Below are 14,276 nucleotides of genomic sequence, written 5' to 3' on the forward strand. Positions count from 1 at the left end.
TTATGTGCGCTGAACGCGCTTTTTGTATGCTTCCCAACCAGCAGCTTGATATCTCTGAGCTTGCTTAAGAACCTCCCGTGTATCCACGTTTTCACCCTTGCCATAAATGCCTCTTCCAACAATGATAACGTCACAACCACTTTCAAAAACGACTTGCTCTGGAGTGCGGTATTGCTGACCCATGGCATCGCCTGTGGCATCTAAGCCTACTCCTGGCGCGAGAACCAAGAAATCTTCCCCCGCAATATTGTCGGTATCGGATGCACCAATACCTTCCATGCGATGTTGAGCAATGAAGCCGATGACAAAATCCCTGCGAGCTCGAGCCATACGAACTGCATCTTCTGTATATGACCCAGTGGTTAGTGCACCCTTGGAGCTCATTTCTGCCAGGAGTATGAGCCCCCGATCTTTGGGAATGCCAACCGAGGCTAGGCCAGTGATAATCGATGGCCCCGGAACAGCGTGAGCGTTGGTAATATGAGCCCAGTCCGCGATCTTGTAGATCCCTTTCGAATACTGCAATGCCACGGTACTTCCTAAGAGTTGTGATATCAGTAAACTGTCATCCGAAATCTGCAACAGCTTACCTATGTCAGCGAATTTACGATCCTCAAATATCGAGAACTTGTGTTTTTCGCTAAGCTCTCGGAGGCGGTCAATCACAGTCGGATCAAAATCTTCGAGTATATCGATGTGGGTCTTTCGGTAGCGCCATAAGCATTAATTGAGAGTTCGGAAGAAGTGACAGATGCCTTTATAAGACAAACATGAGGACCAACTGCCTCGATGATGTCGAAGAAGTCTTTGGATTTAGTCACATCGACGCTGACAGAGAGATTTGACTGCTTTTCCTCCATGACTCCGAGCAAAGCCCTCGCGGCTTTGTTGGCATGTTTCTTTGCTCGCTCGTTGTATGTCTGGAGATGAGGAGACGACATGATGGTCACTAGCAAGACGAGCTTGATTTCATCTAGGATAAATTTGGTTTTGCTATCTTATCTATTCTCAGGCTTTTTGACTGTTCTCGATCAACCATTAAAATGTCGTCTTCAGCTATCCGGGAACGTGAAGATGATGAAGGGCTGGCTCGTTCACCCAAACGCGCCAAAGTCGACGAGCTGGTGGATGATGGGCCCATCGTCGCAGACACCTCCCCGCTCATGAGTGCGACTATTGCTGCTGGAGAGTCAAAAGAGAGCACTTCAGCAGTTGCAGCTGAAAGTGTCCTTCCTCCTAGCCATGCTCTCCTAGGCATAGCGCCTACGTTCTCATCGAATGGCCTTCGTCAGGTCCTTCAGACCGATGTTGGGATCTCCGAGTACATAAGCCGGGACGTCCCTCCCATCAGTGGTATCATAAAACAGCGGTAAGTGTTCGTGTTTATAATGGAACTACAATCGGACATGAATTCGCCATAGGTTTACAGACTTCTTAGTGTTCGAAGTGAATCAAGATCACCAGGTCATTCATCTCAAGTCGTTGGACATGCCAGAGTCATCTTCGAAGAAGGGAAAAGGTACCAATGAGGGAAGTTCCAGTACCGCCGATGCTGGGGCCTCAATAGCCCAACCACAGGAGCCCGTCACCAGCGCTGAGTCGAATACTGTAGAGGAACTGTCTACTAGCACTGAAGCAAAGGACAAAGATGATTCCACTCCCGCGGACATACCCTGGAATGACCAATTCACGGAAAAACTAGCCCCGTATCTTAGCGAGGCTTCTATCGACCAATTGAAAACAATGTTCCTTGAAGGACGCGAGCCTCCGAGAGCGACCGACAGCGGTTGGGGAAGTCGGCTTGTCAAAACTACCGAGGACAGTACTGAAACCCCAGATGCGGCGAAGCCATCAGAAGAAGTGGATGCATTGCAGAGCGATGACACGGCGAAAAGAGGAAAGAACCGTAACGGTCGCGGTGACCGTGGTGGTCGTGGTGGCCGCGGTGGTCGCGGACGAGGTCGTGGTGGCCGGCAGGGAGGAGAAAGAGAAGATCACAGAAAAGTCCTCAGCGAGGTAAGACGAGATACTAGGTTCTCTTACCATGTGCCCTTACCCCTTGGCAGCCAATTTGCTCCAAAACGGACCGAACGGTTCTGCATCAAGTTGTTCGAGAGTTATTCGGTGGGAAGCTTGACAGCGAGACTGATATGTCCGCACCTACTGGGGACGATGGATCTCGCATAGTTATAAAATGGTCACGCCATGGCGGTGGTCGCGGTGGTGGTCGCGGAAGCCGTGGAGGTATGTTTCACCATTTGTTTTCAGAGATCTCTTATCACTCTTCTGATAACTTCGTAGGTCGGGGCGACCGCTCGGACAGGGGGAACCATCCTCCTTATATTCATTTTACTCTCCAGAAAACCAACCGTGATACCCAAGACGCTCTCGGCTACTTATCACGTACTCTCCATGTAAACATAAAAGACTTGGCTGTTGCGGGGACAAAAGACAAACGCGGCGTTACCGTCCAGCGCGTGTCATTGCGACGCGGGAACAAAACTGTGGAGGATATATGGAAATCTGCGAATCAATTCAACAGGCGATCCGTGCAAGATATATTGTCCCAGCGTGGTGACCGTGGAGTCAGAATAACGGATTTCAATTATCGCAAGGCTGGTTTAGAGCTTGGTATGCTGAAAGGAAATGCCTTCGTTATCACACTTCGGTACGTTTCAAGTGGTACTGTTCTGAACTTCGTTGACAAGGTTATGAAGTAACGTTCAGGTAAAAAATGTAGAAACTCTTGACCGTGCCATGAACTCGATCAAGCACAAAGGGTTCATCAATTACTACGGTGAGTTCGATATCCAGCAAACTACTGATTCGTCTGAAGTACAACTCTAGGAATGCAGCGCTTTGGGACGGCCGCAGTGCCAACTCACTCCATTGGCTTGGCAATTCTGAAATCTGATTGGCACAAAGCTGTTTCCCTCATCCTCCAGAATCGGCCTGGAGAACACCCTGAAGTTGTCGCAGCCCGTGACGCGTGGTTAGTGGATGGTGATTTGGATCGTGCCCTGGCTTTAATGCCCAGACGAGTGGTTGCGGAGCGCTGCATTCTCGAGAGCTACAAAAAGCAAGGTGGAGAAACCAGGAACGCAATGGGTGCCTTGTCTACGGTATGTCAAGATTCTAGTAACACTGCTGTTATTCATATAGTTCAATCTAGATTCCTCGAAACTTGCGGCTCATGTATGTCCATGCATACCAATCCTACGTGTGGAATGCCATCGTCTCGGAGCGAATTCGTATACACGGTCCTGACAAAGCGGTACCTGGTGATATTGTTTTCGAGAGCGAGCCAGCCACTAAGGGAGGGAGTGGAGAGAATGATGGGATGGAAGTGGACGATGATGCGGGTAATGATAATGAGAAGCAAGCCACCACAGAGGAAAAGGGTCAGTTTCTTTTCTATTTGTTATGTTGTTCTGATTGAAATTTTGTCATTTGAGGCATGAGCTCTCGTGAGCGCAAGAAAGCTGCCAAGGCTGCTTATGTTGCACCAAGTATCAAAATACTCACTGAAGAGGATGCCCACCAGTACTCGATATTTGACGTAATCATGCCACTCCCGGGTAGAGATGTTGATTACCCAGGTGGTACACTCGGGGAGCGCTATCGGGAATTCCTGCGCTTGGATGGACTCGACCCGGATAACTTCATTCGCAAACAAAAGTACGCTAGATCAGTCCCACCATAAGCGAAACTGACAGGACATCTCCAGAGAGTACACTCTTAATGGCTCCTACCGGAAAATCCTCCAGGTTCCAAAAGATCTCTCGTGGTCTATACTCAGGTACACAGACCCAGACGTCCCACTTGCACAAGCAGACGAAGACAAGCTCCTTGGGTTTGACCCACCAGCTGTCGTTGACGATGGGAAATTTCGCGCGCTCCAGATAAACTTAACACTCGGGACGGCCGCATACGCCACGATGGCATTGCGAGAGATCACCAAGACTGAGACGAGTTCGCATTTCCAGACTGGTCTTACTCAGGCTTCTGAAGACCAGCAGTTCCGAGGTGTAGTAGCAGGAGATGTTGCAGAATTGGATGACGGTGACACAGAGATGGAAGCATCAAATATGTTGGATACATAGTAGTAGAATGTCTTCTGTAGTACTAGGTATCTGGACCCGGGGATTTATTGAATGTCCAGTCTGCCTTTCGGGGGAAAGTAGTCCCACAGTCACGTAGCCGATCATAACGCAGTGCATATGTGATGAACCGCTACACATACATGTACCGCCTCTGCGTAATTCATCCAAACAACTAGCACTCTGGTGTACTCGCAACTGGTTTGCGAGTCACTTTTCCCATTAGCTGAACTTCCGTTATTTAGATCGCCAAACTTTTGACGTGGCCTATCGTATTCACTTGCGCAGTTCGAACGCGGCTCGTGAATACTATCCTCTAAGCTTGCGCATCTGAAAGTGAATATGGGAAAAGTAGAACGTATAGTCTTTCTGTCGCTCGTTCTTGATCTCTTTGGTGAGTGCCAATGCCATGTTCAGTTTTGAAATGAGTCTGAAGCCTCGGCAAAGCATTTACAATACCTCTACCCTTGTTTCCTCGCATAATCGAGTGGTATACGGTGGTAAGTATCCCATGCTACGTGTCTCTATTTCCTTCATTGATTATGTAGAGAGAAATTTCCGACCCCAATGGCCTCCTTTCCAGAACACTGCGGTTTGTTTCGGCGGTGCGAGGCATCTTCTATAAGCCACTACAAAACTCTCAGAGATGGGATGTAGTTTTCCTTGGTTGGTCTAGTTTCAATCATAGGACGTGGTTTATACTGATCTGATAATTATTCAAGGTGGTTTGATGGGTTCCGCTTTCTCGTATGTCTTCGAGTCGCGTTCCCAGTTTATTTAAGGTTGTATTCACTTGGTATTTGCAGCACTCTACAGTTCTTGGTATCGCCGCATATAGGATCTCTCTCCGACACTTATGGGCGCAGGAATGTCCTTTTGGTCACTATGATAGGAAATATATTGTCCGCGCTCATGTGAGCACTGAAGTCATTCTTATCATTGAGTTCCTGAACCGATTCTCCGCCAGTTGGATCCAGTCAACCACTTTTGCTTCTTACATGCTTTCCCGCGTCGTAGGGGGTCTTAGTGAAGGCAACGTGCAACTTGCTACGTCAGTTCTCTGTCATAATCCAAGGACTGGAACTGACCGACATCGTCAACAGTGCCATCCTCTCTGATATTTCAACGCCTAGGAACCGATCTAAAGCCCTTGCCCATGTTGGAATTGCGTTTGCTATCTGTTTTTGTATTGGGCCCCCGATCGGAGCCTATTTTGCCTCGAGGCCAGTTCCCCTATTTGTAGGGGCTCTACAAATGGAATTGAACGTCTACGCGGTCCCGGCATTATTGACGCTCGTACTGCTTATCGCAGAGACCTTGTTCCTAACAGTTGCTCTTCCCGAAACCCGAAATACCCAACCTGACAAGCCAGAAGTCCATGCCAACGGGAAGTTGAATGCTGTTTCTGCGGTACGGAGTGTGCAAGAGAGGACTGAAATTTTGCGGGTCTTGCGCAAGCTCCATTTCCTTTTCTTAGGAATCTTCTCAGGCGTGGAATTCACCCTCACTTTCCTTACCTTCGATCGTGCGTCATTGTTAACATGCTCCTGAAATCATGCGTTAAAAACTCCGATGACAGTATTCGATTGGAATAACAAACAGAATGGAGCATTAATTGGCTTCATTGGCATCATCAGTGCTCTTTTACAGGGAGGATACGTCCGTCGTGCTATCTCCAAAGTAGGAGAGGGGAAAATGGCACAACGAGGGGTGTCGAGCTGCGCACTGGGCCTCGTGTTCCTAACTATCCTTCCTCACTTCGTGTCCACTCAACCGAAAATCGCTGTCGGACTGCTGCGAGCCGCAGCGGTCTGTCTGGCTTTCACTTCCGCGACAGTTGTAAGCTCGCTTACTGCACATGCCTCCCTCCAGTGCGACGAGGGCTTCGACAAAGATACAGGCAAACCTGCGGCTGTATATCCTGAGTTGGCCAAGGGCAAGGCACTAGGTGAATTCCGGTCATCAGGTCAGCTGGGTCGTGCAATAGGGCCGTTGCTTGGTAAGTTTTAGGTTATGTCCGAAAGGTAAGGCTGGCTGACTTGATTTGCACTCGTCAGCATGCGCGTCATATTGGACCTTCGGGCCGTCTGTTACTTATGCTGTAAGCGCAATAGCTATGCTAACTTTGTCAGCGTCCATGAAAACCGTCGCCGTTCTACCGGGAAAATCATCATGATGTGAGACCGCCGCCGATCAGTAAGTACTAGTGACTTTGCGCAGAACCTAAATTCTGATCCAAACCTTAAAAGTCGGAGTGGCGTCTCAAGATCTCACACCTAGTCGCAATCTAGAAATGCTTTACGGACTTGCAAAGCATTTGCGGCATACTTCTTTAGAGCGACGTTCTAACCACTTCAATGGAAAATTAAATTTCACACGCGAATCAGTCCAATTGTTATCAATATCAATATTCTATAGGAACACTAATAGATATGAATAGAACTTGGTGGATGGATGACAGAACTCCAATGTTGCAAACCGCCACCTGAGAAGACAGCCGTGTAGGTATTATCAGGTCATGTCCCATGCAATATATCAAAGAAATATACGTAGAAATCATCATTCAAAAGCAGAATTTGGTATCTAAACGCGTTCCACAGCCATAGGTGAAGCAGGGTTCAATAGCGTTTTTACTAGAGTAGTGTGAGTAGCATCAAATAAAGTCAAGTGTTTCATCGCAATGCTATGAATTTTGCTGTTCGAGATCAATAAGCGGACTTGAAGACGAATGCGGAAGACGATTCTCCAATGGTGGCCGAGGTGATTGAGAGCAGCCTTGATGAAACTCGGCTGATTCATCTCCAACTCTACTCTCAGCCCCTTGCCAAAGCTTCTCAAGGGGTAACTGAGAAGAAGGGGGTAAATTCCGTCCAGAAGATGGTTGTGGAGGCGGGCTGCGCGTGAGAATGTCCATATTCTGGGATTGAGTAAAGATAGCCGGGAGGAAGAACATGACTCCTCTGGACCGTTGCCTCCGACTGCGAGATGGGGCGCGTGGTAACGCAGGCGGCTCTTGAGATAGATTCAAATAACCCGTGGCACGGTCTCGCACGCGACGCACAACATCAAGAATAGATGATGGTGCGCGATAACTTGACGTCGGAAATATGTCCACAGAAGATGAAATATCGGAGGGGACGGGTGAGTCCGGTCTCAACTCAAAGGGAAGGGGCAGTAATGAAACATGTTCGTCCAACGGCGACTGGGGAGCGGAGTTGATGGGAGATGATGGTTGCGTAGAAGCACCAGACGCTGGAAGGAAGGACCACCGCATGTCAATGTGCCAGCGCCCATTGCGCTGAGTCCACCTAGGCAAAAGGACATCATATCCTCCAATTCTCCTAAGACTATACTTTCGTTGCTTGCTAGGGACCGTGAGCTTGTAGATCCCATAGACTAGTATGACCAAACCCAACCACATCAATCCTTTCCCCCACGTACTCAAGAAGCTGATTAATGCAGCATCGTCGGCATGCCAGCTGCTACCGTAATAATGGGCGAAGAATGAATGGGGAGCTTCTTCTGGTTTGGCGTTCTTGCCGTAAAGAGATTTGGGTAGGATTCGAACATCTCCTGGTTCGTACGGCGTGATAGGATGTGACGCAGTGTAAAGGCTGTACTGAAAAGAGAGGAACATGGGTCCTGTGGAGAACATGACGGTGGGATAGTTTAATATCCAAGAATGGTCAAACGTGACAAGGTTGTGGATAGTCTGGGAGAGGAAAGGATGACCCTTTTCAGCAAACATGAGGTCATTGGAAACGCCGACAGGTATGGTCTTGGGTAAAATGACGGGATATATCAATAACGGATCCAGAGGTCGCAGGCATCCAACATCAAGGTCGAGATATATTCCGCCATAGTGATGAAGGACGAAATAACGAATAGCATCAGCTCGTTGAATCGTGAACTCGTAGTCGTCGAACGTATCAAGAAACCAGGGGTAATACTCTGCGATAAACTCGCGGGAGCTGGCGTCAGTCCAGAGCATGTAGTCACTGTTAGAATAATGATAAGGACTTTGAGTGGCGGAGATGAGACGGATACGGACTAGTCGGACATCATGTTTCGACATGCCTCAGAGAGGCGTTTCCAATCAGCTGGAAGCGTCTCCGACTTCCAAGTCTGGTGGATAATACGGGGTATCCTCTCAAGCTTTCCATGTTCCGTTGCATTCCAGCGTGTTGTGTTGCTTAACACTGGGACCTCCCTGTCTGGAATATATGCTGCGGCATTGATGTAGAGGTAGTAAGAGATGGAAGACAAGACGACGACGGTGCCGAATAGAACAAGAGCAAGGAGAATAAGGAGAATATAAAGTGTACGTCGTTTTGCCATGAGGGAGAGGAAGAAGAAGGAAAAATAGAGTAAAGAGGAGAAACTTGCCAAACAAGAACGCAACCGAGAACAGAAGGTTCATTTCACCCTTGCCAAATTTGGACCATGATTGAAACATTGTATCAAGTCAACATTTACACATTCTAGTTGTATTGTCATAGCCTCATGCCTACGGTCTGATTACTATCTCATGATGCGGGGAGACTTCGGTCACAGCCCCGTTGGTCGCATCGGCATCGCAAATACGCGGCTGATGTGAAGTTCGGCGGCAGGCACTGACTCACGAATAGATCCTTCTTGCCAGTCATCGCCTATTTCCCTCAACCCCTTTAACGCCGTATCCCAATCCCGTCGGGACCAATCTTGACCTCTCCGTGCCCCCACACCTTCGTATGGCCGTGTCATGAAGGTGTCCACCCGTGGACTAGTCCTAGGCAGCCTTTTCTTCGCGCCTAGGTAGTCCAAACAATCTACAGCACCCCACGTTGCAAAATTCTTTCTTGAATAGGAAGGCGCGTGTTTCGATGCTGAGTTGCTGCAGCCAAAAATCCGCACGTCAGGGCCTGCTACACGAGCAACTAGTTCCAGAAGCAACCCCGTGAAATAATCGATCACTTGCACGTGGAGGAGATCTAGTGAGTGGCTTGGCTGTAGAAGCTGAGGTACAGAAGAGGCATCATCGTCGACATCCATTACGTCATCATCTGGCTCTGGTGCAGGTGTCACTTGTGTCAAATTCTCCAATGAATTTCGATAAGTTGCATGACATTTGCTGAAGCGAGCAGCAGCCTCAGCCCCAAAGAGAGCTTCAGCAATATCCCGGCTAGAAAATGTGTTCCGACTGGGTGATATTGTCAACACACCTTCCCGCGTCGGTTACGTATGAGAACTTTGCGCATGACAGATCATATTCATATACCTACATTCACTTTCGGCTTCCACGATTAAAAGCTTGTCTTTGCTACACAAAAATGTTCGCCGTTGCCATAGGAAATATTTGCAGCAATCGATGATCAAACTGTCGTTGCTACGCTCTGAACCAAATTCCTACCATCCAAATCATCATCAAAGATGGAACAAGGACTTATAACAAGACTTACCAGTACAGCATCCAGGTCCCTCTTTTTCCAATTTCCCGAGGCTTTGCACGTCTCGTTCAAGGCTTGGCCTTTGACCGACCTTCGTTCCTTCACCTTTTTCAGCAACCATGATGATGCTCTACGGGCAAACCAAGAGAGTCTCTCGCGATTCTTCTGCCTAGTAAACGATCATCAGATGAGCGCTCTTCATACGATTTACCACCACACTCACCCATCAAGCTCGTAAATCACAACGCCCGGGATAATGATCAATACAGGCAATCCCTGCTCTTCAACCTCCGTGACGAATACTTGTATTACATCAAGATAGTCCAGTAGTATGTTCGTGTCAAGGACGACGACGGTCAGTTCCTCCGATAGAGGAGCCTAGAGGTGGCGTGCAAACAATCAATACGAGGTCTGTTGGGACAGACCGAGCAGACGTGATAGCGTACCTGCATTTCGACATCCCTTAGAGTTAGGCTGTTTGAGAATTCGTCGATACTCTTCAGCGTTTCAAACAGATGAGTACTCGGGGGAGACGGGGCTGCGATTTCGCGTAGTAAGGGACATTTGAACTTGAATGAGTGATGAGCGATAGGGTCCTCACTGTGCTTAAAATCTCCATTTCCGAAACCAGGTTGCTGTAGTGACAAAAGGTTAGAAAATGACATCGGATAGAACGTACTGGTCGTTGATTGAGTTGTTCATGCAGTCAAGAGTGAAAAAACCCGAGTTTTCTCGGGGAATGCGGAAAACGCGTGGAACAAAGACTATGTGCTAACCGGCTTTTGCAACTAATTTACAACAATGACAATACAATGACATTCTGTTGGAGTGGTTGTTTCAAAAACTCGGACACTTCGCAATTATATAAAGTCAATTCAATCATGATGTATATGATATGCGTTTGTTTAATACATGTGATGATGTTCAATAAGTATTCCAATAAAGATGTGGAAAATCTATAATGCAACTCTCAGGGTGCAAGCGCCATCTTCTTCATAGGCGGTGTTCCATTACTCTCCATTTTGACAGAGGATTGACTGCAATCATCGACACTCGCCTTGCGCTTGAGTGTAGCGCGTTTAGAGTCGGGTGACCGAGACTGCGAGGACCGTACACTTGAGTTGCCCTTTTGGGGAGTAGCCCTAGAAGCATCTGGTGTGCCAGACCTGCTCCGACTGCTTGTATCTTGGCGTAATCTTGAAGCCAGAGTATGCATCGAACCCATAGCTTCAGCATAACATGTTGCGTGATATATCTAGGCCAATACGTTATTAAGATGCTCATCATGGACGAGCCGAGACGCACCTTATCGTCCTTTCTGACAGCATTCTTCCAGACCCACTCCTCGTCATCCTCTAGGAACTCTGTCTTCAGAGTCTCTTTACATATGGGACAAGACAAGGACTTCGCTTCGTCGCCCGATGGCACAACAACGAACTGCGTGCGCAGCTCAGCATCACGTCGTGCTGCATCTACTGCAAGCGCAGCCTTATTGGTCGTAGGCCGAGGACCGTCAGCACGGCCTTTACCCTTCACATCTACACGACCCTCGTGAACCCAATCCTGCGAAAGACGGTTAGCATGTTTGGGGTCCAACAAAAAGGGAAATCGTACATCAAGGTCGACAAACCAACTGCGACTATGTCCACGACCAAGGCTCTGATTTGCTTTACGATTTTGTCTGAAGTGCATGTCAAGATGATCCTCCATCTCTTTCTTTCCTAGTGTATCATCCGAAAATCTGACACCACACTGCTTACACTGGGCGGGTAATCGATCATACAATAAACGGTCAATATTAGGACGTTTTCTGCATTACTAGATTAACACTGATCAGCAGCGAAAGGGTATCAACCATACCTTGTGATATCAGCGTTCGTTAGCCTGATGTTCTGCGATAAAACTGATTGGCGATATGCTCTTGCAGCATCCCGACTCATGTTTTCAGACGACGATGTAACAGTGTCCTCAGAAGTGGCGGTCGCTCCGGCACCAACGGGCGTACCAGTGCCAGCCACAATGCCGGCCTTTAAAAGAGCACTGTAAAGTCCAGCGATGTCAGTTGAGGGGGCAGCTGCAGATTTCACGCTCGATAAAAGAGATGCAGAGTCGACCGGTTCAGATTTAGGTTGATTAATGGACGGCAAGGCGTAAGACGTATAAGTAGTAGAGGAAGAGTGTTGTGATACTGGAGGTGAGAATGCAGATTGCGTAGTTTGGCGAGGGTATGCAGGCTGAGCTTGGTATTGATATGATGTAGTAGTTGTCGGAGGAGCGGCCGCGGCAGGTTGAGGGGCTTGTGATAGAGATCTCAGCTGGGTCAGGATTTGACGGAGCTCATCTTGAGAAACACCTGCTTCAACAAGCTTGCGCAACTGAATTGCTCCAAATAAGCGTACAGACAATGACGACGGAAAGTGTTACTTACCTGTTGCAAAATTTGTACATGCCTCTGTGCAGTAGTATCCCAAGCATTCGATTGAAGGGCGCGTTCCTTTTGGCTCAGGGTAAATTCAAGTTCGCTCAGGACCTGTGCTCTCGATATCTGGCCAGATGTTGCCTAAGAAAGTATATTCAGTCCGTTGGAGCGGCGGGATCGTCGAAGTTAACTCACCCCTGTTGGATTCGAATCGCCGCCCCATATTCCACGTTCAATGGCAAGTTGTGGAATGACGCCGAACAATTCCTTGCCAGTCGGAGAGGCTGTTCGCCAGGTTAAAAGCATTTCTTCCATCTTGCTACGAGTCGCCTGATCAACCTGCTGATAAGTTTCCAGGAATAAACCAATGACGAAGGGAGTAAAATGGCGCGTATACGGGTCGTAGACATTCTTCGATATCGCGTCCAGTAAGTAGAAGCCTGGGAGCTTAATCCACGGAGGAACCTAGCGATGCGAGAAAACCACACCAAAAAGGCAAGCATGAGTCAGCTTCATGTCCATAACACAACCCATCAAAAAGAAAAGCGCTGAGCTGCCACGTTGAGAAGAGCGACATAATTCTCTTAGTACGATGTCCTCCATCCGCCATGCAGCGGGGCCACCAGGCCTTGCGAGGATATCTTTCAAACTACTACGAGACTAATGACTAAGTACATGGTAACCGCAAAGCAGCGCATTAAAGTAACAGATATAGCCATGTGTCAACTACCAACTGACAGCAACATGCCATAAAAACGATATCAACGACGACTCACCCTTCGAATGTGGGCTTCCAAACATTGAGCGACAATCTCAGCCCATTTTGAATACTCTTGAGCAATCATCGATAAGGTCTGAATGATAGGTCTGGAGTTAATGGTAAGTTCTGCCAGTCGCGCTGCATAATCACGGCGAAAAGAATTGGGATCCACAAAGTAGACAGGTGCAGGAGGTGGGGGCGGTTGCTGGTAAGAGTAAGCAGAAGGTCCAGGCTGATGATAGCTTGGTGGTGCTGCATAAGCCACCTGCCCGTACATGTGGGGCTGAGAGTACATGACAGTCGTTTTTAAAAAATTCTCAACGAAGTGCGAGACAGTCACCGCAAATGCAGTACGATCTCACCCAGAAAGTGAGGAGAAGTAAAGATCTTGATAAAACACAAAACTCTTGAACGATCGACTGGCGCTAGAAACCCGTTTTTTCCAATGGCGGTCTTACTCAGCTGTCAATGACACGACCACGAAGCCCAACGGAAACGATGATGGTGGTTTGAGTGGAAGAAGCGGCTGACAATAGCCGTCTCTAATTAGACTTTAAACTCCGCTCGCAATTGTCCGCCACTTCTGTCCACCCCCCGAACATACACAGCCGCCCACCGACCTCAAGAAAACCAACGATCGCAAGGTGAGTTCGTGCTGAATTCAGATGTGACTGGGTCAACTTCCAGGGTGTTGGTATCTATGTTCCTGGAAGAAATTTGGCGAGGATTGGACCTCTGGATGGTGATGGATTGACTACCCGCATCGAGGATGTCTCAATATCGAATGAAGTAACTGACTTCGCACGTAGATGCGGGACGTCCTCCAAACTGAAGAACTCGAGGTCCCTGAGGGTGTTGCCATTGAAATCAAGTCACGCGTTATCAAAGTCACTGGCCCACGGGGTACCCTTACGAAGAATGTCCGTCATGTCGATATGGATATTCGGGTGTTGAAGACCAAGAAGAGCAGCAAGGTCACTCTCGCGGTGTGGCAAGGTGGGCGCAAGCATGTCGCATGTCTACGGACAATCCGAAGCTTGATTAACAACATGGTCATTGGTGTGACTAAGGTTTGTGCACCCACATGCAGGGCGTTTTTCATAGCTTACTCAGGACTCAGGGCTTCCTCTACAAAATGCGCGCTGTATATGCCCATTTTCCAATCAACGCTATCATCCAAGATAGTGGAAACGCTATCGAGATCCGTAACTTCCTGGGAGAGAAAGTAAGTCGTTATCCACGGCGTTACTTCAGTTTTTGCTCAAGGCAAATAGACTGTACGACACGTAAAGATGCTCGGTGGAGTTAATATTTCAGAGTCCAAGGCTCAAAAAGACGAGCTTATCCTCGAGGGTAATGATATTGAGAATGTTTCGCAATCAGGTGCATAACATCCTTCCACTGCCGAGTAATTTTTGCCTAAACTGCTGCCTTAGCCGCCTCCATTCAGGGTGCTTGCCGCGTACGGAACAAGGATATCCGTAAATTCTTGGATGGTATCTACGTATCCGACCGCACGACCATCACTCAGGAGTAGACGGGTTGTGGTTTGTAAGGGAAGCTGGGCATTA

The 14,276-nt window shown here is 48.2% G+C and overlaps 7 protein-coding genes across 7 annotated transcripts; 3 read left to right on the top strand and 4 right to left on the bottom strand.

The window, feature by feature from the left end:
* Nucleotides 1-941, bottom strand: HD556DRAFT_1428734 (humps family-domain-containing protein; the record flags this gene model as incomplete). Its single annotated transcript, XM_041304744.1, has 3 exons — nt 1-539; nt 591-702; nt 756-941. The coding sequence occupies 3 exons, from the start codon at nt 939-941 to the stop codon at nt 1-3; spliced, it is 837 nt and encodes a 278-aa protein (XP_041167170.1).
* Nucleotides 942-1,014: 73 nt separating this feature from the next.
* Nucleotides 1,015-4,197, top strand: HD556DRAFT_1323500 (tRNA pseudouridine synthase D). The gene is made up of 9 exons (XM_041301436.1): nt 1,015-1,369; nt 1,422-2,016; nt 2,067-2,244; nt 2,302-2,668; nt 2,718-2,797; nt 2,848-3,122; nt 3,173-3,401; nt 3,456-3,678; nt 3,728-4,197. Exons 1-9 carry the CDS (start codon nt 1,044-1,046, stop codon nt 4,101-4,103), a joined length of 2,649 nt encoding a protein of 882 aa, XP_041167171.1. The 5' UTR covers nt 1,015-1,043; the 3' UTR covers nt 4,104-4,197.
* Nucleotides 4,198-6,523, top strand: HD556DRAFT_1323505 (major facilitator superfamily domain-containing protein). The gene is made up of 10 exons (XM_041301437.1): nt 4,198-4,494; nt 4,548-4,600; nt 4,649-4,766; nt 4,823-4,847; nt 4,907-5,014; nt 5,068-5,151; nt 5,204-5,625; nt 5,680-6,099; nt 6,158-6,296; nt 6,350-6,523. The coding sequence occupies exons 1-9, from the start codon at nt 4,443-4,445 to the stop codon at nt 6,274-6,276; spliced, it is 1,401 nt and encodes a 466-aa protein (XP_041167172.1). The 5' UTR covers nt 4,198-4,442; the 3' UTR covers nt 6,277-6,296; nt 6,350-6,523.
* On the bottom strand, nt 6,524-8,492 carry HD556DRAFT_1323510 (glycosyltransferase family 32 protein). Its single transcript, XM_041301438.1, has 2 exons — nt 8,152-8,492; nt 6,524-8,098 (listed from the first exon to the last, which is right to left on the bottom strand). The coding sequence occupies exons 1-2, from the start codon at nt 8,436-8,438 to the stop codon at nt 6,784-6,786; spliced, it is 1,602 nt and encodes a 533-aa protein (XP_041167173.1). The 5' UTR covers nt 8,439-8,492; the 3' UTR covers nt 6,524-6,783.
* A 43-nt stretch (nt 8,493-8,535) lies between these two features.
* HD556DRAFT_1323513 (PIN domain-containing protein) lies at nt 8,536-10,397 on the bottom strand. The gene is made up of 6 exons (XM_041301439.1): nt 10,128-10,397; nt 9,973-10,064; nt 9,750-9,904; nt 9,539-9,695; nt 9,362-9,485; nt 8,536-9,301 (listed from the first exon to the last, which is right to left on the bottom strand). The coding sequence occupies exons 1-6, from the start codon at nt 10,189-10,191 to the stop codon at nt 8,649-8,651; spliced, it is 1,245 nt and encodes a 414-aa protein (XP_041167174.1). The 5' UTR covers nt 10,192-10,397; the 3' UTR covers nt 8,536-8,648.
* HD556DRAFT_1323519 (uncharacterized protein) lies at nt 10,380-13,009 on the bottom strand. Its single transcript, XM_041301440.1, has 7 exons — nt 12,722-13,009; nt 12,141-12,410; nt 11,955-12,086; nt 11,387-11,901; nt 11,141-11,336; nt 10,832-11,089; nt 10,380-10,781 (listed from the first exon to the last, which is right to left on the bottom strand). The coding sequence occupies exons 1-7, from the start codon at nt 12,998-13,000 to the stop codon at nt 10,497-10,499; spliced, it is 1,935 nt and encodes a 644-aa protein (XP_041167175.1). The 5' UTR covers nt 13,001-13,009; the 3' UTR covers nt 10,380-10,496.
* A 266-nt stretch (nt 13,010-13,275) lies between these two features.
* Nucleotides 13,276-14,272, top strand: HD556DRAFT_332319 (ribosomal protein L6). The gene is made up of 4 exons (XM_041310302.1): nt 13,276-13,775; nt 13,826-13,930; nt 13,980-14,088; nt 14,142-14,272. Exons 1-4 carry the CDS (start codon nt 13,515-13,517, stop codon nt 14,240-14,242), a joined length of 576 nt encoding a protein of 191 aa, XP_041167176.1. The 5' UTR covers nt 13,276-13,514; the 3' UTR covers nt 14,243-14,272.
* Nucleotides 14,273-14,276: the final 4 nt, after the last annotated feature.

This window comes from Suillus plorans, assembly GCF_016647745.1.
Source record: "Suillus plorans strain S12 chromosome Unknown HD556scaffold_2, whole genome shotgun sequence".
Classification (NCBI taxonomy): Eukaryota; Fungi; Basidiomycota; class Agaricomycetes; order Boletales; family Suillaceae; genus Suillus; species Suillus plorans.

Bases quoted from the DNA above. Each gene is read 5' to 3' on its own strand.
- HD556DRAFT_1323500 (XM_041301436.1), top strand. From the start codon at position 1,044: ATGTCGTCTTCAGCTATCCGGGAACGTGAAGATGATGAAGGGCTGGCT. The intron at 2,245-2,301 runs GTATGTTTCACC...ATAACTTCGTAG, and splicing joins TGGTCGCGGAAGCCGTGGAG to GTCGGGGCGACCGCTCGGAC. The intron at 3,123-3,172 runs GTATGTCAAGAT...AGTTCAATCTAG, and splicing joins CAATGGGTGCCTTGTCTACG to ATTCCTCGAAACTTGCGGCT.
- HD556DRAFT_1323519 (XM_041301440.1), bottom strand. From the start codon at position 13,000: ATGTACTCTCAGCCCCACATGTACGGGCAGGTGGCTTATGCAGCACCA. The intron at 11,337-11,386 runs GTATGGTTGATA...CTAGTAATGCAG, and splicing joins ACGAACGCTGATATCACAAG to AAAACGTCCTAATATTGACC. The intron at 11,090-11,140 runs GTACGATTTCCC...CGTCTTTCGCAG, and splicing joins GTTGGTTTGTCGACCTTGAT to GATTGGGTTCACGAGGGTCG.
- HD556DRAFT_1323505 (XM_041301437.1), top strand. From the start codon at position 4,443: ATGGGAAAAGTAGAACGTATAGTCTTTCTGTCGCTCGTTCTTGATCTC. The intron at 4,767-4,822 runs GTTGGTCTAGTT...TAATTATTCAAG, and splicing joins ATGGGATGTAGTTTTCCTTG to GTGGTTTGATGGGTTCCGCT. The intron at 4,848-4,906 runs GTATGTCTTCGA...TGGTATTTGCAG, and splicing joins TTGATGGGTTCCGCTTTCTC to CACTCTACAGTTCTTGGTAT.
- HD556DRAFT_1323513 (XM_041301439.1), bottom strand. From the start codon at position 10,191: ATGTCATTTTCTAACCTTTTGTCACTACAGCAACCTGGTTTCGGAAAT. The intron at 9,486-9,538 runs GTAAGTCTTGTT...TTTGGATGGTAG, and splicing joins GGGACCTGGATGCTGTACTG to GAATTTGGTTCAGAGCGTAG. The intron at 9,302-9,361 runs GTAGGTATATGA...CGACGCGGGAAG, and splicing joins CGTGGAAGCCGAAAGTGAAT to GTGTGTTGACAATATCACCC.
- HD556DRAFT_1323510 (XM_041301438.1), bottom strand. From the start codon at position 8,438: ATGGCAAAACGACGTACACTTTATATTCTCCTTATTCTCCTTGCTCTT. The intron at 8,099-8,151 runs GTCCGTATCCGT...TTATTCTAACAG, and splicing joins CGAAACATGATGTCCGACTA to TGACTACATGCTCTGGACTG.
- HD556DRAFT_332319 (XM_041310302.1), top strand. From the start codon at position 13,515: ATGCGGGACGTCCTCCAAACTGAAGAACTCGAGGTCCCTGAGGGTGTT. The intron at 13,776-13,825 runs GTTTGTGCACCC...CTCAGGACTCAG, and splicing joins TGGTCATTGGTGTGACTAAG to GGCTTCCTCTACAAAATGCG. The intron at 14,089-14,141 runs GTGCATAACATC...CTGCTGCCTTAG, and splicing joins TGAGAATGTTTCGCAATCAG to CCGCCTCCATTCAGGGTGCT.